We start from the raw sequence: 25,376 nt of genomic DNA, 5'->3' as shown, positions 1-25,376 counted from the left end.
GCAGTCAATGGGATTTTTTTAATATTTATTTTTTAGTGGTATTTGGTTACAATACCCTTATTTTTTATGTATTTATTTTTATGTGGTGCTGAGGATCAAACCCAAGACTTCGCACATGGGAGGCGAGTGCTCCACTGCTGAGCCACAACCCCAGCCCCAGTCAATGGGATTTTAATTAGCTCTGCGCTTCCCTCTATTAAGGAGGGCCAGGGACCCCTAGGCAGCAGCAGTTAGGATCAGGCTGGATTTGAGTTTGAGGCAGGGCTGGGCAGCTGGTGCTCCCTGTGTAGGAGGCTGCAAGGGGGTAGGGATGGGCAGAGTAGCTGGGCTACAGCTTTTTCTTCATCCTCTGTCTCCCCCGTTCCTCTGTTCTCCCCTATGGCTTTGAGATGAAGGCGACGGAAAGGATGGAGGATGCGGTTTCCATGGTAACAGGGCTGTCCATAGCCAGGCAACTTCAGAGCAGGGCTCTCTGGAGGAGGCAGATGTGCAGAGCAGCCGCAGAGCTGCCTCCTGCCTGCCAACGAGGGGGCTGGCAGAGCAGGTGGCATAGGGTGGCTGCCTGGTCCTACCCATCCTGATGCCCAGTCTAGAAGAGAGAGTGGAAAGATCACTACTCCCTTTTTTCTGTTACTTCTAAGCTCCTCTAGAAAGGAAGCTAGGGAGGTAGCCTGAGTACCAGCAGGGTTTGGGGGTAGGGGTTGCATCTCCATTGTCCCTAATCTCTGAATAGACACAAGCTTTAGTCTCTGGGAACGTCCCACAAAGCCAACTTTCAGTAGCTCTTGAGGTGGCCAGTGGCCACTCTGCTACTGCTCTTTGGACCCTTTGAATGCCCAAAGCATGAGGATGGAGGTGAAGGTCATGCCTTGACTAGATTTGGAGACCCCTTTTTCCCCCCTCTGACAACTAAGGAAGGACCCAGACCTCCTTCAGGAAGCCTCCTTGGCCCTGACCTCGGCAACTTGGCCCAGTTTGTTGAGTTGGACTCAGGTTTGGCAGTAGGCCCTCCTGATGTGCAGGCATTGGAGAGAGCCTAGAGCCTGGTAGCTCCATTTCCTGATGTTGTGTTCTTGGAAGCTTCTTCTTGAGGACTAGGCTGCAAGTGGGCTTGTGGGAGGGTGGAGAAACAAGGGCAGCCATCAAAAAAGGCAAAGACAGGGGTCAGCTCATGGACTCATGAGGTGGAAGAGGCCTGGAGAGTCACCAGGTTGACAAAAAGATTGGATTCAAACATGAAAACTAATGACTTTCTTTTACTGACCTTGGAAGCATCAGGGCCAGGGTGTTTCCCTCTGAAGTTGGACACATGGAAACAGGATGAAAGGCTTTGCTGGGTCACCTATGGAGTTTGAAGATGAGCTGCACCTGACCTGGGTGGGCCATCTTTCTCCCATGTGACCTAGGTGCACCATTCTTCTAGCAGGTGCTGAGGGTCCTCACTAGATACACCTTTTCAGGCTTATTCCTTCTCCCCTTTTCTTTCCATGGGCTCTCTTTACCCCTCTTTACTGGCTTTAATTGGAAGAGATTCCTCAACCCTCAGGTTGGCCAGGAAGGCGGACAAGTGGAATCCTGGAGTGGCGTTTCCCTGCCAGGCGATAAGTCTCTCATTACCATTAAGTGGAAGGCTCATTTCAGAGCTCATGGTGAGAGCTGGCGGGTGCTATAAATAGCCGTGTTGTGAAGGTTGGCGGGTGAGCAGTGACAGGGCAAGGGCCTCACAGTTATCTTGGTGGGTAATTGCACTCCAGCACAGGAAAGGGGGGCGGGCTCAAGAGCGATAGACACTTGACCCCTGTTCTGATTGTTCCTGCCTGTCTCAGAGCAGCTCTGGCATTTTGTCTGCTGGCTTCCTCACACTGGGGGATGGGGAACATTGGGGTCTGTGTCCAGGCATAGGGCAGCAGGGTGCCTGTTAGAACTTCTGGCCCTGGAAGCTGATACTTCACCTCATTGGTTAATGTTCATTGCTAGACTCATGTGTCCTGCCCGCCTGTCTGCCTCCTCTACGTTGTCCGAAACCCTGGGCCCACGGGTGAGGATGTTTGGGAACCATGTTTGAAAGTCTCAGAGGTTTACTTAAATCTAGGAGGGGAAAGGGAGTGGAAAGCAGGGTCCATGGGAATATGTCTGCAGTCAGAAGTCCAAGGCCCTAGTATCGTCTGATATATCTGGATCTGTTAGCATTGCTTAGGATAGAGAGGATGTCAGAGGCATAGGGTTCTAGGATGGAAAGTGTGATGGGTTACACTTTGACTTGGGTACCTGGGGTTCTAGTTCATGGCATCTCAGTGCTGGGTAGTCTAGGTGTGCTAAGTTTCATGGCTGTATGAGTCCATCCTTTTGGTCCCAGATATACATAGAACTAGTAGTGTCAGATTCTTAGGTTTTTTTCCTTAGACTGCTGCATGCTAGAGAATGGGGCCTTGCTCTTAGGGAGGTCTGCATGTGTCTCCCTCATGAAATTTAGAAGAGATTGGGGAAAGATACAGCCAGCAATAAACAGTTCCTAGGGCCACCATGGGACAAAGTGAGTCAGGGGCCCTGTAGTGCTCATTCTACCTTTTCTAACTGGTTAGGAACGGAAGCTGTGTGCCCACCCTCGTCTGGAGATCTATCAACAAGACCAGATCCATTTCATGTGCCCGCTGGCACGGCAAGGTGACTTCTATGTGCCAGAAGTGAAGGAGACAGAGCGGAAATGCCGGGGGCTTGTAGAAGCCAGCAATGCCCAGGTGGATGGCACAGGTATAGAAGGTAGGGGAATAAGGGTGGGGTCCTGCCTGGAGCCACTGTTCTGGATACCTAGGGGCATGGTTGAGAAGGCTATTTCTTCTGGGATGGCACTGTGGATGTCAGGCTATGCTTGGCAGAGGTAGGAAGACATATGCCTACCCCCAGAACCCACATTCAGAGTGCCTGTTTCCAGACATGTGGATCTATGTGCATGTAGATTCACACATATTCCCCTGACAACACAAAGACCCTGTCTGGATTCCCTTCAGATGCAACAGGAGTACCTTTGGAAACACAGATCACTGATGGATGTTCATGGGAGGGGGCTGAGGCTACTCAGGAAAAGAGTCACTTGGGTGGGGCTCAACAGGAAGTAAGATTGGCACTGGATCTGGAAGGTAAGGAGGTGAACAAAGTGTTCTCCTGTACCCCAGTATGGGGCCCCATCCAGAGCCAACTGCTTTCTCCCTGCTCCTGCTGCTAGAGCCTGCCCACTTACCTGCTGGCAGCAATAATACCCCAGGTCCAGGTCAGCAGGCTGCTTGCCTGTTCCCAGCCTGCCCCTCCACCATGACCTTTCATGACAAGTAGGAAAGGGGCCTGTTGGTTAACTTCCCAACAATCTTTGGCCATCCTGGTGGAGCCTTGTGTGACTCTGGAAGTCCATGATTTCTAGGAGTGATGCAGGGCTGTGGGGAGAGAGACTGTCTTTTTCCTCTCTAGGAGAGTTTGCCTATTCAGTCTTAAATAGCCAAGGTCACCCTAGAGACACATGTGTTGGAGGGGGCTAAAAGGGAAGGGTACTGGGAAACAATCTATACTCCCTAGGGGCTTATGTCCAACACAGTTAACTTCATCTGCCACTTAATTACCTCCATGGGGTACTGCTCCCTTCGGCCTAGTAGTACCCAGCAGACACTCTTCAGTGCCCCTACTGTGGGCATAAGACATGGTACAAAGTCATCAGGCCAAGGCAGTCCCCAGGGCAGGAAGGAGGAGGACCTTGACCTTCCCTGCAACCGTCCTCTGCTCCCTGCCTTCCCCCTCCTTGGCCCACCCATCCAGCTTCCTTCCCTCCCAAACACTGCCTGCCAGGGGGTGTTAAAGGACTGCTTGGCACCTGCTACAGCTGGCTGCAGCCGCAGCAATCACACTTCCCAGCTCTTTGGTCTGCCCGCCCACTCCCTGGTGTGGGGGCTGAGGGTCTGCCCACTTCTGACGGCCTGTCCTGACACTCAGGGCGGACTCTAGGCGTTCACCCACCAGGTGCATGCCATTTAACACAGCAGTGTGTAGTGGGTGCATGGTGGGTGCCTGACCACCCAAGGCTTGGCCTGTCCCTGCTGCTTCTCTGCCGCTGCCCCATCTTGGGCTGGGAGGTGAAAGGGGGTGATTAGCTGCCTTGTGCCTGTTATTACATTGATGTATTATTTAGCTCCTGAGAGGCAATGAATATTTGATCTACTTGCACTGACTGTGGGCAGAGGAAGGAAGGACTGGGGTGAAAGTTTTAGCTTCCATGCCCTGACCAGCAGTCCTTGGGATTTAGGTGCTGTCCTGCCTTGCCTGGCAGTCTTTCCCCAAGGATACAGACTTAAGACACTGTGGGTGGGCCTTGGTGGGGCTATAAGGGTACCACTCCCCTGCATTACACCTCTTTGTCCTGAAGTCTCCTATGTTCCCAGAGGCTATCTTTATCCCAGCATGCTGAGCCCAGGGCAGAAGGAGGTACCCCTGAGCCCCTTCCTCTGATCACCCCTAGCCTAGGAGTGGGGAGGGAGAAGGCATCCGACTGGGAAGCAGGCAGGTCCTTGTATCTCTGGGTCTCAAGAGAACTAGTGGGTGGATGGGCTGACAGAATTTGACAGTAATGGAGCCAGGAAGGAAATATCCCCCTTGTGCCTTTCAGGCTTGTAGTCCCTGGGGCACTGATCATCATTTAAGGAGTGAGTGAGGAGCTGGAGTTCTGTCCCAGGGTCAGAAGGAACCACCCATAACTCAAGGCTCAGCCTGGGCTCCCACTCCACTGTGCTCACATTGCCTCCATGCTGGGAGCCATGCCAGGGATCCCAGCAAAAGAAGGGGCCATGGGCTGGTGGTCTGGCACTTCCAAGGCTTACTGCACATCTGCCAGTAGGGCTGAAAGGGAGTCTTCTGGGGGCCAAGTAGATTGGGGGAGCAGGCTCCCAATCCCAGTTGAAGTTCAAAGACGGCTCCAGGCCAGTCCAAATGCCCATTAGTTCCCAGTTGTGCCCTGTTCACCTCTCTATCAAGAGATAGGAACTGGGGTTGCCTTCCTATCCCTTACCTTCTACGATGTTCGACAGCTGCTCCCTTCCCCTCACATAGGAAGGGTGTCACATCAGTCTTTTCCCAAACTGGATTCCTGCACAGTGTGCCTGAACTCCTTGTTCCTCCTTGCCATCTCCCAACTGCATTTAGTGATTCTGATCTGGGAAGATGAACTGAGGGGTTGCTTCTGGATAGGGCAGATGAAGAGCCACTTACTCGGAGGATGTGTTGGATGTGCAAGAGCCAGTTATGGGGGACTTGGGCCATCAGCCAGCTCAGCACTGTTTTGATGCTCCCCAGCCACCAGCAAAAGTGCTCTCATAGCCCTTTTTGCTAACTTGTAACAGAAGTAGTACTAAAAGTTTGTGGATAAGGTGGGGTAGGTGAGGGTTCTTCTGGGTTGACCCAGGCACAGCGGGAGAAAGTCCTTAAATAAGCTTTATCCCTGCACCCTCCTTCTTTGCAATGTGTTTCTCAAGATTTTTCTATCCATATCACTTAGCCTTCTCAAGTGGGGATGCAGTGAGGCCAGGGGTAGGGACCAGCTGATTTCTTGGTTATAGCTGCTCCTTGAGGAGGCCTGCATGGGGGTGGAAGCTGGAGAGTAGACCTCTTGGTCCATTCTTCCATCCTCTTGCCTTATGGGCAGTGTTCTGTAGCTGACTGGACAAACTTCTCTCCAGACCTGAAATGAGAGGTGAAGGGGATAATATTGGGTTTCTTTGTTCTATACTCAGTTCCTTACCCTAGGGCTGAGTGGCTCTTAATGGATGAAGGGGTGGAGGGTAGCAGGCTTTGTGGGAGTGCAGGGAGCTGAGGCTAATTCAGTGAAAGGAGAGGAGTAAATAGCCAGCTGCTCCCCTCTCCCATTCCTCCCTCCCTGCTCTCTCCCTTAGTCTTGTCAGTACAGCCCCAGTTAGGGCAGAGGGCAGCTAGAATGGGCCTCCTGAGCCAGGATGGCTATATAATTTACGAGGGGACTGTGCACACTGAGTTGCTGAGCTGGTGCAAGTCCCTGCCCCTGTCCCTAGAGAAGGGAGTTGGGGAGGGGATGGTGGTGGTCTTGGCTAATCTATGCTCCCTTGTCCTGGCCCTAGGAGCTGACACAATGAGTGACATGAGTTCTGTAAGCCTGGAGGTGGGCCCTGGCAGCCGGGAGACTTCAGCCATCACGCTGTCCCCTGGGGCAAGCAGCCGTGGCTGGGATGATGGTGATAACCGGAGTGAGCACAGCTACAGCGAGTCCGGTGCCAGTGGCTCATCCTTTGAGGAGCTGGATCTGGAGGGCGAGGGGCCCTTGGGGGAACCACGATTGGGCCCTGAGGCCAAGCCTCTGGGTCTGTTTCGGGAGCCTACTACCCCTGAGAAGGATGAGGAGTAACTTGCATCCTGCACCATCCTGTGGGTACTGTTGCTGAGGAACTGAGCAGATTGTCCAACCCTCTTCCTTCTTCACCTCTCCAGCCCAGACTATGGCTGGGGATGCCTGGGGGAACCTGACTTCTACCCCAGGCCTCTAGTTATGCCTTCTCCTCACTGCCCTTTTGGTTCCCAGGGCCAGAGGAGATAGGGACTGTTACCTGTACCAGACTCTTGGGCTGCCACCCCTGTTGTCTTTTTTCAGATTCATGTTAGAGCGCTTCCAGAACCCAAAATAAAGCAAATGATTTTCTTGTTTCACCTGTATTTGGACTGTGTGTTTGTTAGTTCTATATTGGGGAGATAGGCTAGGAGTAGGCAGGAGCCTCCCAAACCCAAGAGGAAAGAACCCTGGAGTTGGGTGAGGAGGATATTGAAGGTTTTCACTCCTTGCTCTGTGGCCCCAGGGGACAGTCACCCCTGCATTGCAATAGCCCTAGGAGCTTCCCAGGCTGCTGAAGAGCAGAACAAGGGGTGTGAGAGCCAAGCAGAGTGTCCTTCAGGGCTCCGGAATGGAGAGCTTGAATTCTGCCTTTGTTTGCTTCCAAAGGAGGCCTTTGTGTCTGTCTTGAGTGTGCCTGTGCTCATGCTGGGACCTTCCCAGCAGGTGAGGCTGTCCCTGCTGTGACTGCCAGTGCCTTTGAACCTGGGTATGTTCATGGACACCACAGATAGGGCTGCTGGTGGTATTCCTGGGTGAGGCTGTGCCCAAGTAAGCATCAGAAAGGATGTGATTGTGGCTGGGCATGACTGTATATGTATGGATGACTATGTAGCTATGTGTGTGTGGTGCTTTGTTTTGTGTGTTTACCAGTATGTGGTTGCATTATAGACGTGTGAGGCTAGCTGGCTGGAAGCATCTTTGGGGGGCTTTGTCTATATACAGTTCTCTCTTTGTGGCTATGTATGTTCATCTGTGCATGCATGGTTATGTGTTCATGTGTAAAGCTATATGTTTTATTATGTATCATTGTATAAAGCTGTGGATTAGTGCAACTGTAAGCTCTTATTACAACTATGTTTGTGAGCATATCTATGTGCATAGCTATTTGTATGTGTCCATATGTATGTCCTGCTAAGGCTATGTGGGTGGCTATGTCATTGTGTATATATGTAGCTGTGTCCACTAGTACTGTGTGGGAGCATTGCATTTACTTTTGGGTGTTATCTACATATACAGCTTTATATTATGGCTGCACTGACCTTTACAGTTACGTGTGTGGCCAGGTCCACTTGTACAGTTGTGTGTGTAAGGCTATGTGTATGTATCCAGTTGGAAGTGGTGGCCACACAGCTGTGTGTTACCATGTGTCTGTGCTGCAGTGGGACAGTACAGCTCACTTGCTGCAGGCCATGTGATGGACTTCTTGGGCTGCTGTTTGTAGCCATATCTGTATAAAGTCCTTTGTCTTTTGTGGGGCTCTTTTGGTGAGTTGCCTGGATGTGTGGCTGGGATTGCTGTGCGGTTTCTTTTACCTCAGTACCCTCCTGCAGTCAGCCTCTCTGCTACATGAACCCAGCCCATTGCTTACTTACCCCAGGGAGCAGTCTCTCGGAGCCAGCTAGAGGGTAAAGGCAGCCGGTGGCAGAGCCAGAGCTGGAAGACAGCATGTCTGTCTCTCCAGCTTCTTCTGACAGCTCTGAACCCTTATCCCACTGCCCATTGTGATCTCATTTGCATTTGGGTTTGGGTTTGATGTCTGTTTTCTTTCAAACCTGTGTTATTTCCAGAGCAGTGGGGCATTAGGTTTGGGTGTACAGGGAAATAGTTGTTCTTGTGATCCCCTCCTATATGCCATACATACATATTGTGGGGGTGGGGGTGTGCTTAAGGGACCTGGGCTAGACATTTTCATCAGCACATAGCTGACCTTACTTCCACTGACACCTGTGGAAGAAAGGGCAGTTGCCAAAGGTGTGTGTAGGGTTGCGTGCCCCTTAGCACTTGTTAATGTATGTACATGTTGGGGGTAGATAACACAGGCTCTTGACCTAGATCTAGGTACAGCCCTTTCCCCAAATCCTTCAGCATAGCCAAGCACTACAACTTATCCACCACCCCTACCCAGGGGCATCCTTCCCCATCCTGCTGGGGGAGGGAAGAGTCAAGAGCATCTTCTCAGAGCTGTCCTCCCTCTGCTTGGGCTCCAGCTCTGGCTTCCTCCTACGCAGCCAGTTCCAGAAGTCTTTCCTCAGCCCCCTCCCCTCGCAGATCCCCCTGCTAGCCCTAGCAGATTCCTCAGGGTTGACCTTAGTCCCTGGTCCTGAAGGCCCCGCCCCCTACAGTATCTCTTAGCCATAAATGCCCTTTGTGCATAGAAGTGGAGGGGAGGGGTAGCAGCTGTAAAGGTCATCTGCAGGAAGGAAGGGGTGGCCCCATCCTCTGACCTCCCCCTCCCCACTGTCTTCCTCTTAGTTATTCAGGCCTGCTCTGACATGGAGCCTGGTATGTGGTCTCAGCTGCAGTCGCTGGATGGAAAGAATGGATGTGAGGACAGGGACAGACTTGCGGCAACAGGCCAAGGGCTCCACCTACCTCACACGTGCCCTTTTACCTGTCCCCCACTGTCCGCTGACAACCCTAGGGCTAACTCCTCCTCTCTTACACATGGGAAACCATATCAGCGTATCAGCGTGCTCATTTCTCCAGCCTCAGTGACCTTCCCAACCCAGTACCCCATACCTTGTACCCACCGCTCTCTGGGACGCAGTCTGACTACGAGGTGGTGGGGGTAGAGAGGCACCTACTCCAGCACAGCGGGAGCACGAGGGGATTCAGCACCACGCGGCGGACAGCTCCTGGTCCGGCGAGGAGCCCGAGTCGCGGAAGGCTTTGGGCAAGGAGTCCTGGAGGTGTCCGAAAGGAGGCGGAGGCCAGATTGGGAGGGGGATACCTAGAGTGGGGAGGACCGGAGGAGGGACTGGGGGCGGGCCGGGGCCGGGGGCGGGGCGGGCCGCGATTGAAAGCGGCAGGGTGAGCTGGCGGAGAGCGCAGAACCAGCGAGCGAGCGAGCGAGCTAGCGAGCTGGAGCCGGGAGCCCTGCGCCCCTTGCTCCACTCCGATTCTCTACGTGCTGGAGCTGGGCGCGCCAGGTAGGGTGAGCCTGTAGTACCGCGGCCGCTGCAGACCTTTTTAGCCCTGACCCCACGTCCTGGCGCCCCCGGGTCCTCGAGTTCTGGGGCACCCAGGCCGGGGCGTACAGACCTGCTCTCTGGGAGCTTTGGGAAGCGGGAGGACAGCCCAGGGCGTCCCGCCTTTCTTCCCATAAAACGCAAGACCTGCGTCCCGCTCCTCGGTTCATTCCTCGTGTTCCAATGTCCTCTGATTCTTTCTGTCTGTGCCTCCGTCTTTTGTCTCAGCCTTCCTGGACTCTCTTTTGCCCCCTGATCGGATTTGTGGCCCTGGCCTCCTGGCTACCCGATTCCGGGGTTCTGTCCCCTTCCTGCCTCTGGTCTTTCATCTGGGCCTCCCTAGTGCTGAACCCTTATTTGCGTTCCTTTCCATGAGTGTTGGTCTTCATTCCGGCTTCTCTCCTGTTTGCCTGGTTGAACTGATTCTTTCCGGTTCCCATGGGATCCCAATCCCCTTGTCCCAGTACCAGTGGGAGATTTAGCTCTGGGGAAATGAGGAGACAAAGTGAGAAGCTCCAGTCTATATAGCCAGGACATGAGATCCATGAACTAGTTGCTGTCTGCTTCAGCCTTAGTTTCCTTTCCTGTTCTGAGGAAAGATTTATATCCCTCCCCCAGCCTTTTTAAGCCAGCATGATTGTAGGAGCCTGTGTGGGGTGGGTGTTTGGGAAGGCTACTGGGGGTATAGATGATAGAATGTAGAGTGGAAGACAGAGAAAGTGGGTGTCTAAAGGCTAGCCTCAGGATGGACAAGCCCCTGAGACTGAGAATGGGGAGGTCTGGAAATGGTGACTTTCTCTGCTGTATTTGAAGTAAAAAGAAAACAGAGGCAGAAAGTCTCAAACAGTATCTTACACAGAGCTAGAGTTCAGAACTCATCCTCAGCACTAGAGATTCTGACCAGATGAATTGTTCCCCAACCTATGACACATGTACTTTCATATGTACTTGTCCTGCTCATACAGGACCCATGGCCGCTTTGGTGCCTTCCCTGGGGAGTCTCATTCAGGGCCTATGGTCTCCATTTCTTTCTCAGTCAGGTAACTGTAGAGATGGCCTTTTAAGAACCAGATGCTAGCACCCTTAGGTATTTATCCAGGTATGTGGAGGCACCCAAATGAGGCCTGGGGAGGGAGGCTGGAGGTGGTGCCCTAGAATTCCTGCTAAGCAGAGGCTCCAGTACTGCCCTGCATGGAAAAGGGGACCAGCAGCTTCTTTTAAGTAGCTTTTTATAGAAGACTAAGAGAATACTCTGTCATGTTATGGGGTCTCCCTAGGATTGGAGATTATCACTTGGAGACTCTTCCCTGGTAGGTCTTCAGACAGCAGGGTCCCCTCTCTGAAAATCTGAGGCTCAGGACAGGGACTGTTTCCCTGAGTTTGTAACTTTGACATGGCCTCTGCTGAAAAGGTACTGACCTTGAGATCTTGTGACGTTTGTGTAGAGTCTTGGACAGACACCCTTTAATTTATAGAGGGCTTGGCATGGGTTGGGTTCTTCTGACTTCTTCCTGGGCCTCCACTCCCTGTCTCTTTTCTCCTTATGCTGAGCTTGGTAGGTGTACAGGGCCCATATCTAGCCCAAATCAGAGCAGGGTTGAGTGAGAGACTCAGGGAGGTATCCCAGGAGCTTCTCAGCCTAGTTAGTTAACACCACTCTCCCCATGACCCCTGAGTCCCTGGGAATTGGATGTGAGGAGGGACAGAGTCAGAAGGGGAAGCTGGGGAAAAAAAGAGGCAGCCACTTTTAGGTTCCACTTTTCTCTTTCTGTTTGTCTCTCTATTTCTCTGCAGGAGCTGGGTCCCTTCTCATCCCTCTTCCTGTCTGTCCTTTCCTGGTCCCTTTCTCCTCCTCTCTTTGCCTTTGCTGCTTCTATCCTAATCCCCTGGAGACCAGCGTCTGCTGGACCTATCCATCCCCTTTGGAGCCATGGGATCGCTGCTTGGGCTCCTGGCACTGCTGCTGCTGTCGGGTGCTGTGGCTGAGGGCCCGGCCAAGAAGGTGCTGACCCTGGAGGGGGACCTGGTGCTGGGTGGGCTGTTCCCGGTGCACCAGAAGGGTGGCCCAGCTGAGGAGTGTGGTCCTGTCAATGAGCATCGTGGCATCCAGCGCCTGGAGGCCATGCTTTTCGCACTGGACCGTATCAACCACGACCCCCACCTGCTGCCTGGGGTGCGCCTGGGTGCGCACATCCTTGACAGCTGTTCCAAGGACACATATGCCCTGGAGCAGGCACTGGACTTTGTACGTGCCTCTCTCAGCAGAGGTGCTGATGGCTCTCGTCATATCTGCCCAGACGGCTCTTATGCCACCCACGGTGATGCTCCCACTGCCATCACTGGTGTCATTGGCGGCTCCTACAGTGACGTTTCCATCCAGGTATGTGGAGGCCACCCAAATGAGGGCTGGGGAGGGAGGCTGGAGGTGGTGACCTAGAATTCCTGCTGAGCAGAGGCTCCAGTACTGCCCTGCATGGAAAGGGGGGACCAGCAGCTTCTTTTAAGTAGCTTTTTATAGAAGACTAAAAGAATGCTCTGTCACATAATAGGGTTGATTTCTAGAGATTGTGTAAGAGAAACTCCCCTAAGGAAAAAAAGAAAAGGGAAACACCACACACTAAACACACACACACACACACACACACACACAAACACTGTGATGATGTTAAACAACCTGAGAGGCCAGACCTCTGGAGTCAGTTTCTGGGTTTAAACTCTGGCTCTCCCACATGCTAACTTGCATGACTCTAAATAGGGTTTTTTTCCCCCCCTGTGTCTTAGTTTTCTCATAAAATGGAATTTATAGCTGGGTGTGGTGGACATGCCCATAATCCCAGCAACTTGGGAGGTGTAGGCAGGAAGATGGCAAATTTGAGGCCAGCCTGGGCAATTTAGTGAGACCCTGTTTCAAAATAAAAAGTGCTGAGGATGATGCTCGGTGGTAGTGCCTAGCATGTGGGAAGCCCTGGGTTCAATTCCCAATTTCCAGTACCAAAATACACACACACACACACACACACACAATTGGATTCAAAATATTTTCTACTTTTAGGTTTCTAGTGAAAATTTAATGAGCAAAGTATGTATCCAAGGGCCTGGAAAGTCATGAGGGCACAAAAAATCTTAACTGCTATTGTGATTAACCAGTTTTATAGATGAGTAAACAGGCAGAGAGAGAGGACGTGTCACAAGCCAAGTTGTGGCAAAGGGGAGATGCAAAGTCAATGCTCTTAGCCCAATTTTTCAAGACCATCTCTTTCTGGATTAGAGCAAGGTAGGCAGATAGAACCCAGGAGAAGCCAGAGGAGAGAAATAAGATGGGTAACCAGGAGGAAGAAAAACAATGTGTGTGGAAATAAGGGATAAGGTACCCTAGGGTCTTTGGAGGTGAAAGATTTGAGGAGGTAATATGAGGAAATATTCCTCACCCCTGCCCCTGCTCTGCCCTCTCACAAGGGGCCAGCACAAGGTGTATTGTTGTGTTGCTGGGCTTCAGCAGAGGTTGCTGGCCCAGCTAACTTCCCTTTGCTGCTTCCTGGGCCGTCTCCTGGGCACACCTGGTTGATTTGACCCAGGTGGGATTCTCTTGCTCCTTGACTGCGTCCAACCTCTTGCCCAGATCCTCACTTGCAAGTGCCCTGTGTAGGCTGTTGGAAGATGAGGCCAGAACTGGGGCCCTGGCTGGGGACCATATGGGGGCCTTGGCTAGGACCTCAGCTTCCTTTAGGAGACCAGCAGAGAGCATTGCTATTAGACCCCTGACCTGGAATGCTTGTTTAAGAGAAATGAAGCAGAGGCAAGAACCATCGAGTGGTCCTGCTAGTCCCAACTACTGGGAGTAACTGGATGGCAGTTTGATCAAGGGTGAGTGTGCCAGCATCTGCAGCCCTGACTGGGGACAGGGGTGGGTGGGCATCCTCCCATCTGTTGATGTCTTCATTAGGGGCCTCTGAGGTGCTTTCCCAGCCCTGCTCCTTTACATAGTTCTTGTCAAGGGCCCATGAATTTATTTCCAGGAGCTGGGTTACCTGCTTCCCATCCTAGGCTGCCAGCCTTCTGTAGCAGGGACCACACATCAGCATTCCCATCTCTTCTCTCTTGCCCATATCCCTATCAGCTTCCATATGCCAGGAGCTGTAGTGTCTGTGCAGTATCATTTTTATGTGCTCAGCAGCCTTGAAAGGATAAGAAACTGAGGCTCAGTGTGCAGCTAAATGTCAACCTTTCTTAGTCCCCTGCCTTGCATCTGGTTGAGGTGTGATTCAGGACCCTGGGGCCTTAGCCCTGGATCTTCTCCCTCATCCCTTGGGAAGGAGCAGAAACTTCCCACTCCTAGGTTGAAGACACGTCAAATTAAGATTTGATTTTAGGTGCCCCTCTGTAATTCCAGGAACTTGGACTCTGGGACTGAGGCAGCAAGTTTGAGGCCAGCTTCAGCAACTTAATGATACCCCGTCTCAAAAAATGAAAAGGACTGGAGATGTAGTTTGATGGTAAAGCACCCTGGTTCAATTCCCAGTATTGCACACACATACAAAAAATTAAGATTTGGCCTTTTGAGAAAGGGAAACTTCAGGGCTATCCTGCGTGGATGCTTAAGTGCTAGATGTGGGGATTGCCCTGTTTCTAGTGTTCATTTGATCTGTTCTCTTATCTTTGCCTTCTCTACCCTGCTTCCCAGGTGGCCAACCTTCTGCGGCTATTTCAAATCCCACAGATCAGCTATGCTTCCACCAGTGCCAAGCTGAGTGACAAGTCCCGCTATGACTACTTTGCACGCACAGTGCCCCCTGACTTTTTCCAAGCCAAGGCCATGGCTGAAATTCTCCGCTTCTTCAACTGGACCTATGTATCCACTGTGGCATCCGAGGGTGACTATGGCGAGACAGGCATTGAGGCCTTTGAGCTAGAGGCTCGTGCTCGCAACATCTGTGTGGCTACCTCAGAGAAGGTGGGCCGTGCCATGAGCCGTGCAGCCTTTGAGGGTGTGGTGCGTGCACTGCTGCAGAAGCCCAGTGCCCGTGTGGCTGTCCTGTTCACCCGTTCTGAGGATGCTCGGGAGCTGCTTGCTGCCACCCAGCGCCTCAATGCCAGCTTTACCTGGGTGGCCAGTGATGGCTGGGGGGCCCTGGAGAGTGTGGTGGCAGGCAGCGAGGGGGCTGCTGAGGGTGCCATCACCATCGAGTTGGCCTCTTACCCTATCAGTGACTTTGCCTCCTACTTCCAGAACCTGGACCCCTGGAACAACAGCCGGAACCCCTGGTTCCGTGAGTTCTGGGAGCAGAGGTTCCGCTGCAGCTTCCGGCAGAGAGACTGTGCAGCTCACTCTCTGCGGGCCGTGCCCTTTGAGCAGGAGTCCAAGATTATGTTTGTGGTCAATGCAGTGTATGCCATGGCCCACGCACTGCACAACATGCACCGTGCCCTCTGCCCCAACACCACCCATCTATGCGATGCGATGCGTCCTGTCAACGGGCGCCGCCTCTACAAGGACTTCGTACTCAATGTCAAGTTTGATGGTAATAGTGCTGGCTAGTGTCCATCAGCTTGCTGACTCTCTTAGAGGAAGAGGGAAAACAGATTTTCATGTTCTATTACTTAGCTAAGGAAACATAGCATAGCACAAGAAGAGAACTCTTCCAGGGGGCTGGTGTCAGAGCCAGGACAAGGACTACTAGGCAGAGGGGACTAGAACTGGAGCCTGGGCTGAGGTTTTGCTTCTATTCTTTTTGTAGCACTGGGAATTGAACCCAGGGCCTCATACATGCTGGGCAAGAGGTCTACCACTGAGATACAACCCCAGCCCTTTTTATTGTTTAGTTTTAGATATGGTATCGCTAAATTGCCCCAGCTTTCCTCTAATTTGTGGTCCTCCTAACAGCCTCTCAAGTAGTTGGGGTTACAGGTGTGTGCTGTCACACCTGGCTTGCTGAGGTTCAACTTCCTGAGAGACCCTTCGAGATAGGAGACCTCTGGCCTGTTCCTGCTACTTTGAAGGTCTTTGGCTCCTGCTCGGTTCTTGCCCTGTCTCCTGACTCCTTATCTTGCTTGGGGTGGAAACCAGGGGATTCCAAATCCATTCTTTTTTTTTTTTTTAATATTTTTATTTTTTAGTTATCGGCGGACACAACATCTTTGTTTGTATGTGGTGCTGAGGATCGAACCCGGGCCGCACGCATGCCAGGCAAGCGCGCTACCGCTTGAGCCACATCCCCGGCCCTCCAAATCCATTCTTAGATAGCTGCGAGAGAGTCTGAATCAGACTAGATTGAGGGCAAGCATTGAAATGACATTCTATTTAGGGAAAACTTCTATTCCTAATCTTTATTTGCCATCTAAAGTGGTCCTGGTGTCTTCAAATCAAAAGTTAAAATGCTTGTTTTAAGAACAATGAGAATCATTTAGAGTCATCACTAGGTTTCAGAAAGAATCATTCTGGGAGCAGTGAGAGAGGCTGCCAGAACTGACATAGCTTGGAAGCACTGGCGCAGGGTTAAGACAAAGAGTACAGTCATCCTCAGTATCCATGTTTCTAGGCTCTCTATGGACACCAAAGTCTGGGGTTGTTTATCCCTTATATAAAATTGTGTAGTATTTGCATATAACCTATATCTGTCTTCCTGTATACTTTAAAATATCTCTCAATTACTTATAATACTAAATGCAATGTAAATGCTATGTAAATAGTTGTTATATTGTAACAACAACAACAAAAAGCCTGTGCATGTTAGGTATAGATGCAACCCTCATAGAACTAATTGATTTTAAAAATTGTTATTTTGATTCTGGGTTGGTTGACTCTGCCGCTATGGAACCTGTGTCAACTATAATTTCAATAAGATTGATGTTCAGAGTTGTGATAGAATGAGAATAGAGGTTAGAGTTGGAATGTGGGCTCTGATTGAGTGGATGTTAAAGGAAGGCTATATTCAGTCTACTGGGCGTGGATAGAATTATGGTTGGGCTAGAAATGGATTTTGAGAACTTTGACACTGACTGGAAAAAGTAAGAGTTTGGAGGATCTTGGGTTTGAATTACAGGCTGAACCATTCACTCATGGAGACTTAAGAATGTTTTCTTGAACTCTGATTTCTCACTGGGATCAGGGAAGGTGTAGTCCTGACTCCTGAGCCTGGCTGAGCCATGTGAGGTTCACAGGGGATGAAGTGGGGGTAGAGAGTGGCAGTGACCATTCTGTGAAGGGAACTGGTTGAAGGTGACACTGAGATTGTGATTCTATTTGTACTGGAATCAGTGTTAGGGCTGGTGGGGGATGGAGCTGAGGTTATTGTTAGGATTAGTGGGACCTGGATTGCACCTGAGGCTGGACTTAGCTTTGGGTTCTCTGTGTTAAGTTTGAGGAGGGAGCTGTGTTGTGATAAAGTTGGGGTTTGGAGCCTGGAGGTTGGAAGGTGTTAGAGACTAGGTCTAAGGTTAGATTTGGCAAGTCATGGTTGGGGATTGGTATAGGCATTAGATTTGTGGAAATCACTTGGCTTTAAGGCTGGGGTTACCTTTGGAGTTTAGGATTGGTGAAGACTGAGGTTTGATGCTAGAATTTAGGGGTTAGAATTTGTTGTAACCTCCTAGAAAAGTGACTAGGGTTAAAATGGGCTTTAGTATTGGGGTGAAGATTGGAAGAGCTACTGATGGCCTTAGCTTTGGGATTGGATCCATTTGAGGGTGAGGGTTGAGTTTCCATTAGGATAACCCACTGATCCAACCTTTTCTTCCTTCCCTCCCCCATCTCAGCCCCCTTCCGCCCAGCTGAAACTCACAATGAGGTCCGCTTCGACCGCTTTGGTGATGGTATTGGCCGCTACAACATCTTTACCTATCTGCGGGCAGGAAATGGGCACTATCGTTACCAGAAGGTGGGATATTGGGCAGAAGGCCTGACTCTGGACACCAGCCTCATCCCATGGGCCTCACCTTCTGCTGGACCCCTGCCTGCCTCTCGCTGCAGTGAGCCCTGCCTTCAGAACGAGGTGAAGAGCGTGCAGCCAGGTGAAGTTTGCTGCTGGCTCTGTATCCCCTGCCAGCCCTATGAGTACCGGTTGGATGAGTTCACCTGTGCTGACTGCGGTCTGGGCTACTGGCCGAATGCCAGCCTGACTGGCTGCTTTGAGCTGCCCCAGGAGTACATCCGCTGGGGTGATGCTTGGGCAGTGGGACCTGTCACCATCGCCTGCCTCGGTGCCCTGGCCACCCTCTTTGTGCTGGGTGTCTTTGTACGGCACAATGCCACTCCTGTGGTCAAGGCCTCGGGTCGGGAGCTCTGCTACATTCTGCTGGGTGGTGTTTTCCTCTGCTACTGCATGACCTTCATCTTCATTGCCAAGCCATCCACGGCTGTGTGCACCTTACGGCGCCTTGGTTTGGGCACTGCCTTCTCTGTCTGCTACTCAGCCCTGCTCACCAAGACTAACCGCATTGCGCGCATCTTCGGTGGGGCCCGGGAGGGGGCCCAGCGACCACGCTTTATCAGTCCTGCCTCACAAGTCGCCATCTGCCTGGCACTTATCTCAGGCCAGCTGCTCATTGTGGCTGCCTGGCTGGTGGTGGAGGCACCGGGCACAGGCAAAGAGACAGCCCCTGAACGGCGGGAGGTGGTGACACTGCGCTGTAACCACCGTGATGCAAGCATGCTGGGCTCTCTGGCATACAACGTGCTCCTCATCGCACTCTGCACGCTCTATGCCTTCAAGACCCGCAAGTGCCCCGAAAATTTCAATGAGGCCAAGTTCATTGGCTTCACCATGTACACCACGTGCATCATCTGGCTGGCATTCCTGCCCATCTTCTATGTCACCTCCAGTGACTATCGGGTGAGCTGCCTGCTGCAGAGGTGGGAGGGGATGGGATGCTGGACTCTTGGTTTCCTGGTATTTCATTTCATCTCCTGATAATTGATGCTCCAAGAGCTTATATGTTCACTCAGGGACCCACAGCTTAGGAAGGTGAAAGGGATGAGTAGGGACTGGGCAGAAAAGTGCGGAACTCAAGTTAGAGTTAGAAGAGATGTCAACCAGGCTTGGTGGTACACGCCTGTAATCCCATTGGCTTGAAAAAGTTGAGGCAAGAGGATCATGAGTTCAAAGCCAGTCTCAGCAATTAAGTGAGGTCCTAAAGCAACTCAGCAAGACCCTGTCTCTAAATAAAATATATATGGCTCTAAATATAAACATATGTATGGCTGGAGATGTGACTCAATGGCTAAGCACTCCTGGGTTCAATCCCTGATACCAAAAAGAAAAGAGAGAGAGAAAGAGAGAGAGAGAGAGAGAGAGAGAGAGAGGTGTCAGTATTCCAATGTCATTCCTAAACTGGCAGGAGATGGGGTGCAGAAATATGTTCCAGGGGCTTAAGGGTTTGACTAGAGAGGAGGTCTACAGATGAAAGATGAAGCAAAGAAGGTAGGGGGAGGAGAGGTAGGGTTGACAAAGGTTAAATCAGATGAAAGGTATATTCCAGTTGGTGGCTTCCAAACAAATTTGGTTTCATCTGACACTGTCTCAGTGGGTATCCTCAGCTCCAAGGGGCAATGGATACTTTAAATGGGGTGAATAGAAAAGGCCTCTCAGAGGAGAACAGGTGAGCTGGCCTCTGACTGACAAGAAAATCATCTTGGTTAATCCTCATGACTCTGGAGTAAGCTCCATGGCTCTCCCATTTTACTGACAAAGAAACAGGGCCTTGGAAAGTCAACCCTGTGCCCGAGGTCACTTAGCTTGAGAATGCAGTGTAGGGTCTGAACCGACAATCTTAACAATTAAAGGAGCAGGAAAATTGTGGCAAACATCCTGACAAAGGTTCTTTCCCCAGGACAGAAGTGTGGTGGTGCAGTGCTGGGGCCCAGGGATCTCTGGGCTTGGCTGCTGTGCTTGCAACTGCTGGGCCACCACCTGGAGGCTAGGGTTGAGAGGGAATCTGCTTTGACTTAGCCTGAATGTGCATATAATTTGCATTTTCATGCCAATAATAGCTAAGGACTCACCCAGGGCATACATATACACAATAGTCAACCATGCATGCACAAACACATATACCAGCACATATACATACAGACACATATACATACAGACACATGCATGCACATTTTTTTACACATCCTGGCACACACACACAGTTCCCTCCCTACACACTCCCTACACAGTCCATACCCATATATCCTACACCCCCAAACACTTGTACACACACAGACCTGTACACTCACTACTGCATATACATACATACACTCAGATATGCAGTGGTGGACATACCAGCTCCTCCACATATGCATACGTCCCTATATATACATGCACCCCAGCATGTTCAACCCCACAGCTGAACTTTGGGATCCCTGGGCAAACAGTCTACCAGGACAGATGCTGGGACTGTGCCCACCAAGGTCCAGTAGATGCTTACTGTCTCTCCCACATCCTGGGAAGGGGGTTCTAGGGGCCAGGCCCAGCCTTTGGGACAGACATCCTTGACCTGTGCCTGCTTCCCCACTCAACCCCTGCAGGTACAGACCACCACCATGTGCGTGTCAGTCAGCCTCAGTGGCTCTGTGGTACTTGGCTGCCTCTTCGCACCCAAGCTACACATCATCCTCTTCCAGCCACAGAAGAATGTGGTTAGTCATCGGGCACCCACCAGCCGCTTTGGCAGTGCTGCCGCCAGGGCCAGCTCCAGCCCTGGCCAAGGTCAGCATCATAAGCACCCCTTCCTACCTGAGTTCCCCCTCCCAACCCATCTCCTCAGGTGTGGTCTACTCCTCCATTGCTGAGATTCCTTGTTGGGGGATGGGGTACCCTCAAGATGACACTGAACATGAGAGGGTGGCAAGGGGACATGCTTCCCTCCACAGCTCTACTTTCCCTGCTTCCTACTTTTTATGGAGGATTCAGGGTCATCTCCAACTTCTGGTTTTCTTTCCCTAGGGTCTGGATCACAGTTTGTCCCCACTGTTTGCAATGGCCGTGAGGTGGTGGACTCAACAACGTCATCGCTTTGAAGACCCTACACTTCTGCCCTGATATGGCTGTTCCCTGGAACCCAATGTAGATAGTGTCCATGGTCAGGAGGAAATTGGCTGGAGCAACGCAATAATACCCACCCCATGCCCACCCCAAAGTCACTTACCCACCTGCTTGTCCCAACCCTTCAGAGTCAGAAGTCAGTGTCCTTGGCCAGGGGGCCTTTGCAATGGCCACCAGCTGCCCTTGTAGCTGTGTCCTCTGCTTGCCAGGCCCAGGGTTCAGAGGGGAGAGTGCCCTGGCACGGGGTGGGGGAGGTGGGGGGAGTGACTGAGGATCATAGGCCCCAATCCCTAATCAGCAAAGGTGCTTCCAGCCCAGCTCCTCTCCCCCCTAGGGCCTTTTTAATTTTTTATATGTTACTCTAGGATGGGCAGGGTGGTTGTTGTGGGGGCTGTCCCTGTCTCTGAACAGTAGTTTGTCCTGTGGTTTATTTTGTATTATCTGTAAATAAAGTGTCTTTATTTAAAAAAAAAAAATCACTCTTAATCCTTGACCCAGAGAAGCCCTGTCCCCTCTCCCCAGCCTCCCAAGTCTTTATTCTGCTAGTATTTGCCTCTGTACTCTGTTCCTGATGTTAGGATTTGGAAGCCACTAAGACAAACCCAGCCCTGTCTTTGGAGAGGTTGAAAATGAATAAACCATCTTCATTTTAAAGGAGACGCCACAGGCTGGCCAAGGCATACCTGGTGTGAGGGCAGGATGGTGTGGAGTGACTGTGATTCTGGGGATCAGTGATCTTTTCCATGGCTGCCTGCCTGGTACTTAGAGGAGCCAGGTCAGCTCAGAGCCAGGCTGAGTGAAGAGGGAACCAAGAAGCAGCATGGGACTGAATGTCATGTGATCATTTGGCACATACAAAGGTAGGAAGAGCTCATAAAGGGGGGCAGATGAAGCAGGGAGGGCAGAAGCTGGGCAGTTTGGAGAGGCCATCTACTGCTGGGCCTGGCAGGAAGTCAGAGTCTGGAGCGCTTCTGGTTGCAGGACTGGGGTGAAGTCCTCCAGGATTCTCTATTTGGAGATCACCAGCAGAGGGCGCCAAGGCCCAGCCTAGGCCACATGGCTCAGGGCACTGAACCCTAAGAAGATGGCAGCTTCAGAAGGGTCTGCAGTATCTCAGAAGGATGGGCAGGCCAGGGACATTTTTTGTTTCTGGTAGCTTCATTTGCTTCTGCAAGCTGGTGAGATTGGAAATTTGGGTTAATAATTCAAAAAAATGGAAATAAAAAAATTTGCAGGAATGACTTCTCCTCCTCAGTCCATATCTGGTATGCAAGAATGGCAAAATGTAGAATACTCAGTTAACTCTGAAGGTCATAAACAGGGATTTTTTTTTTTTTTTTTTTTTTTGGTATGGATATGTCTTACACAATATTTGGGATGTATCTTATATGAAAAGTTTTTGTTTATCTGACATTCATATTTAACTATGCATTCATATTTCACCTGCTAATGTAGGCAACAAGCAAAGGAAAGACCAGGGTTTGTGAACTCCCCCCACTCCAAGTTTTCCTTCCAGTCATGGATGACCTGGGCTAATGTCTGGTTTTCCTTCTCTCCAATGCCACACAATCCATGACCCTGAAAGTTCTGGCACCTCTGCCTAGGAAAGGAAAGGGGTGTTGGGGTTTCTGCTGGGTCTGTTTATGTTAAACTTGAGTTCCCAAAGGAGAACCCTGCTTCTTTTGGGGATGGAGGATCAAAGATGCCAAGCATTTGGGATTCTCCCTGGAGAATCCCATTCATGACCATAACTACCAGGTGCTCTGTCTGAACAGCCAGAGTTTACATTGAGGCATGGGTGTTTCTCCTGTGGCTTTGTTCAAAGGCCCTCCCAGCCCCACTTCTATCCTTTCATCCATTCCTTCCATTGGTTCTGTGAAAACTCCATGGTAGACCTCAGCCTGTGTGGGCCTGCCTCTCTTTTATTCAACAATGAATTCCAATGGCTTGGAAGAGAATGGTTCAGACCTCTTTCTTTTCTTGTCCCTAGTCCTGGCATGGGGGTGAGGGTATAATACAAGGGCAGCTCAGATGAGAGATGCCTTCCCACATTTGAGCCCTTTCCAGGTGCAGACCCCTGAGACAGAATATCAATATCCAAGAGGAAGTTGGTGATGTATTAGGTAAAGGTTCTGGGGACAAAAAGTGAGGATGACATAGAGCCAAGAATAAGATTCAAGTTTTTTGATTCCCCAGAAACCCGTGGGTGAAAGTTGCCCAGAGTGGCATTCAGGCCAGTGCTCCCTCTCCATTGTCCCACTCTGCCCTAGCTGCTCTTGCCTCCTCTGCTGGTGTGAGGGTTCATGGGAGGGAAGGGGAAAGGAGGAATCCCTGAGAGCCTCAAAACCCTCTAGAAACCCCCCACCCCAATTCCAGCAGAAAAAGGAGAGGAGCCCACCCTTCTTGCTCCTGTGGGCTAGTGGGTTTTAAGCACTGAGATGGATATTCTCAGCTTGGAGGAGAAAAACTGGACCTGGTGAATGCAGAGGAAGGAGAAAGGTGAGGGATGAAAGGGAGGGAAGAGAGAAATGAGGGACTTGGGGGAGAGTCGTGGGAGCAAAAGAAAGAAAGTGGAAATGAAAGCTCTAAACCCTGAGGGCTCTTGTCAAGATGTTAGGGTTTTTAAAAAAAAAATAATAAAATTATTCTTTCTGTGAAAACAGTTGTATGCTCCCTATAAATGGTTTAAGCATTGCAGAAAAGTACAAAAAGAAAATAAAAGTATTACCTCAAGTTTCATGATTCAAATATAACCATCATTAACATTTCTGGTACATCATGCTAGACATATTTCTATGCATTTTTACAGATAGGAGAGATAGAAATACTTTCATAAAAATGGGATCATACCATATGTCTATTTTCTTAGTGAAGATTTAATTTTACTTGACTCTAATTGAAGAAAATGAATCTGAAATAAAAACTGAACTTCCCAAACATTTCTTCATCACTAAAGATATTTCCTCCCCTGAAATATCCCTCAAGTTTAAGAAAGAAGATGGAGTTCCATTTAGAGGCAAACATTCTTTCAGTCTCATGGGATTTGAGGAGAGTCTGACCTGTTGTCAACCTTTTTGCACCGGAAATGGAAGGACTGGTTCACTGGGGCAGATGGAGGTCCTCATGCACAGGGCATGTGGCTCTGGATTGTGGCCTGTACATGGGTCTCTTTTTCACTGTGGCCATATTCAACAAAGAGAGGAAGGTAAGCACTGTATTTAAGCATCTCTATAGAGGGATGGCCCGGAAGCTACCTACTCTGCTGTTTTCAGATAACACTTCTCTATTGATTTTTTTTCTAGACATTTTACAGATTTAGTTTTTACATTGAGGTCTTTCATCTTTCTTGAATTTATTTTTGTATGTGGTGTGAGATAAGAGTCAATATTAATTTTTACCTAGATGGATACTCAGTTGTTTCAACATTGCTTGTTGCAAAGATTCCCTTTTCCTGTGTTGAAATATATTGGCACCCTTGCGTGAAGTCAGTTGGCCATAAGGGTGCTCTATTTCTGGATTTTATTTATTTATCCTAATGAACACCACACTGTCTTGATTACTTTAGCTTTAGAGTGAATCTTGAGATTAGGGAGGGCAAGCCCTTCAACTTTATGCTTTTTAAAAAAATTATAATTGTCTTGGTTGTTCTAGGTTCTTTGTATTTTAATATAAATTTTAAAATCAGCCTTTCCAGTTTTGTGGGAAAAAATCAATTTGTGGAAAATTATAATCTTAGAAAAATATTGCCATTCAGTTCATAAATATGGTATATTTTTTCATTGATTTCAGTCTCTAATTTCTCAGCATTGTTTTGTAGTTTTCACTGTAAGAGTTTGGGAGTTATTGTATTAAGTTTATCCTTAGGCATTTTATTTATTTAAAAAAATTTTTTTGTAGTTGTTAGATGGACAGAATGTCTGTATTTTATTTATTTTAATGTGGTGCTAAGGATCAAATCCAGTGTCTCACATATGAGAGGCAAGTGTTCTGCCACTGAACTACAGCCCCAGCCCGGCATTTTTTTTTTTTTTTTTTTAATGCTATTGGAAATGACATTTTAAGTATCATTTTATTTCTCAGCTGTTTGTTTCTAGTTTTTTAGAAATGCAATTGGTATTTAAAATTGTGGTAAATTACACATTAAATTTACCATTTAAAGTATATTTTCATCACCCCACATAATTATCGTGTGTGTGTGTGTGTGTGTGTGTGTATGGTGAGATTTCTTTTTAAGTTCTTTCATCAATTTTCAAGTATATGATTATTATTAATATAGTCATGGTGTTGTATCACTGTGCACTAGATCTCCAGAACTTATTCAATCTGAAACTTTGTGCACTTTCAACATTTCCTTATCCCTGTTCCCACTCCCAGGCCTTGGCAACTACCATTTAATTTTATCCATTTCCATGAGTTCAGACTTTTCTAGGTTCCACTTACAGGTGAGATTATACAGTATTTGCCTGGTTTATTTCACCTAGCATGAATGTCCTCCAGGTTTATTCACATTGTATCAAGTGACAGAATTTTTTTCCTTTTTTTATAGCTGAATAATATGCCATTGTATATACACAACTCACTTTTAAAATTCATCCATCTATCAATGGACACTTAGTTTGAACCCATATCTGGGTTGTTGTGAATAATGCTGTAATAAACATGGTGGTGCAAACTTCTTTTCAATATACTAATTTTTCCTTAGTGTATATACCAAGAAGTGCAATCGATGAATCATATAGATGGTTGTTCTATTTTTAATTTTTGGAGGAA

The 25,376-nt window shown here is 49.6% G+C and overlaps 2 protein-coding genes across 7 annotated transcripts in view; both read left to right on the top strand.

The window, feature by feature from the left end:
- Nucleotides 1-6,717, top strand: part of Tex264 (testis expressed 264, ER-phagy receptor) — a 31,596-nt gene extending 24,879 nt beyond the window's left edge. For 3 of the 5 annotated variants that reach the window (XM_046431747.2, XM_046431748.2, XM_046431749.2), the window contains exons 5-6: nt 2,583-2,760; nt 6,129-6,717. In XM_046431747.2, the coding sequence (XP_046287703.1) occupies nt 2,583-2,760; nt 6,129-6,412 (462 nt within the window). In that variant the 3' untranslated portion in view covers nt 6,413-6,717. The remainder of the gene's footprint in view (nt 1-2,582; nt 2,761-6,128) is intronic. The other 2 variants (XM_046431753.2, XM_046431751.2) reach the window with 1 other exon arrangement.
- Nucleotides 6,718-9,417: 2,700 nt separating this feature from the next.
- Grm2 (glutamate metabotropic receptor 2) lies at nt 9,418-21,034 on the top strand. Of its 2 annotated transcripts, XM_046431962.2 has the most exons (6): nt 9,418-9,543; nt 11,377-11,962; nt 14,264-15,101; nt 17,335-18,410; nt 20,090-20,270; nt 20,508-21,034. In XM_046431962.2, the coding sequence occupies exons 2-6, from the start codon at nt 11,513-11,515 to the stop codon at nt 20,579-20,581; spliced, it is 2,619 nt and encodes an 872-aa protein (XP_046287918.1). In that variant the 5' UTR covers nt 9,418-9,543; nt 11,377-11,512; the 3' UTR covers nt 20,582-21,034. The 2 variants fall into 2 exon arrangements, with proteins under 2 accessions (XP_046287918.1, XP_046287917.1); XM_046431961.2 differs by lacking the exons at nt 9,418-9,543; nt 11,377-11,962 and adding an exon at nt 13,488-14,075.
- Nucleotides 21,035-25,376: the final 4,342 nt, after the last annotated feature.

The sequence above is a fragment of the Marmota monax genome, unplaced genomic scaffold, assembly GCF_021218885.2.
Source record: "Marmota monax isolate L192 unplaced genomic scaffold, Marmota_monax_Labrador192_F-V1.1 WCK01_AAM20220418_F8-fsc00022, whole genome shotgun sequence".
Classification (NCBI taxonomy): domain Eukaryota; kingdom Metazoa; phylum Chordata; class Mammalia; order Rodentia; family Sciuridae; genus Marmota; species Marmota monax.
Note: the sequence above shows the minus strand (reverse complement) of the source record. Positions and strands in the feature narration are given on the sequence as shown.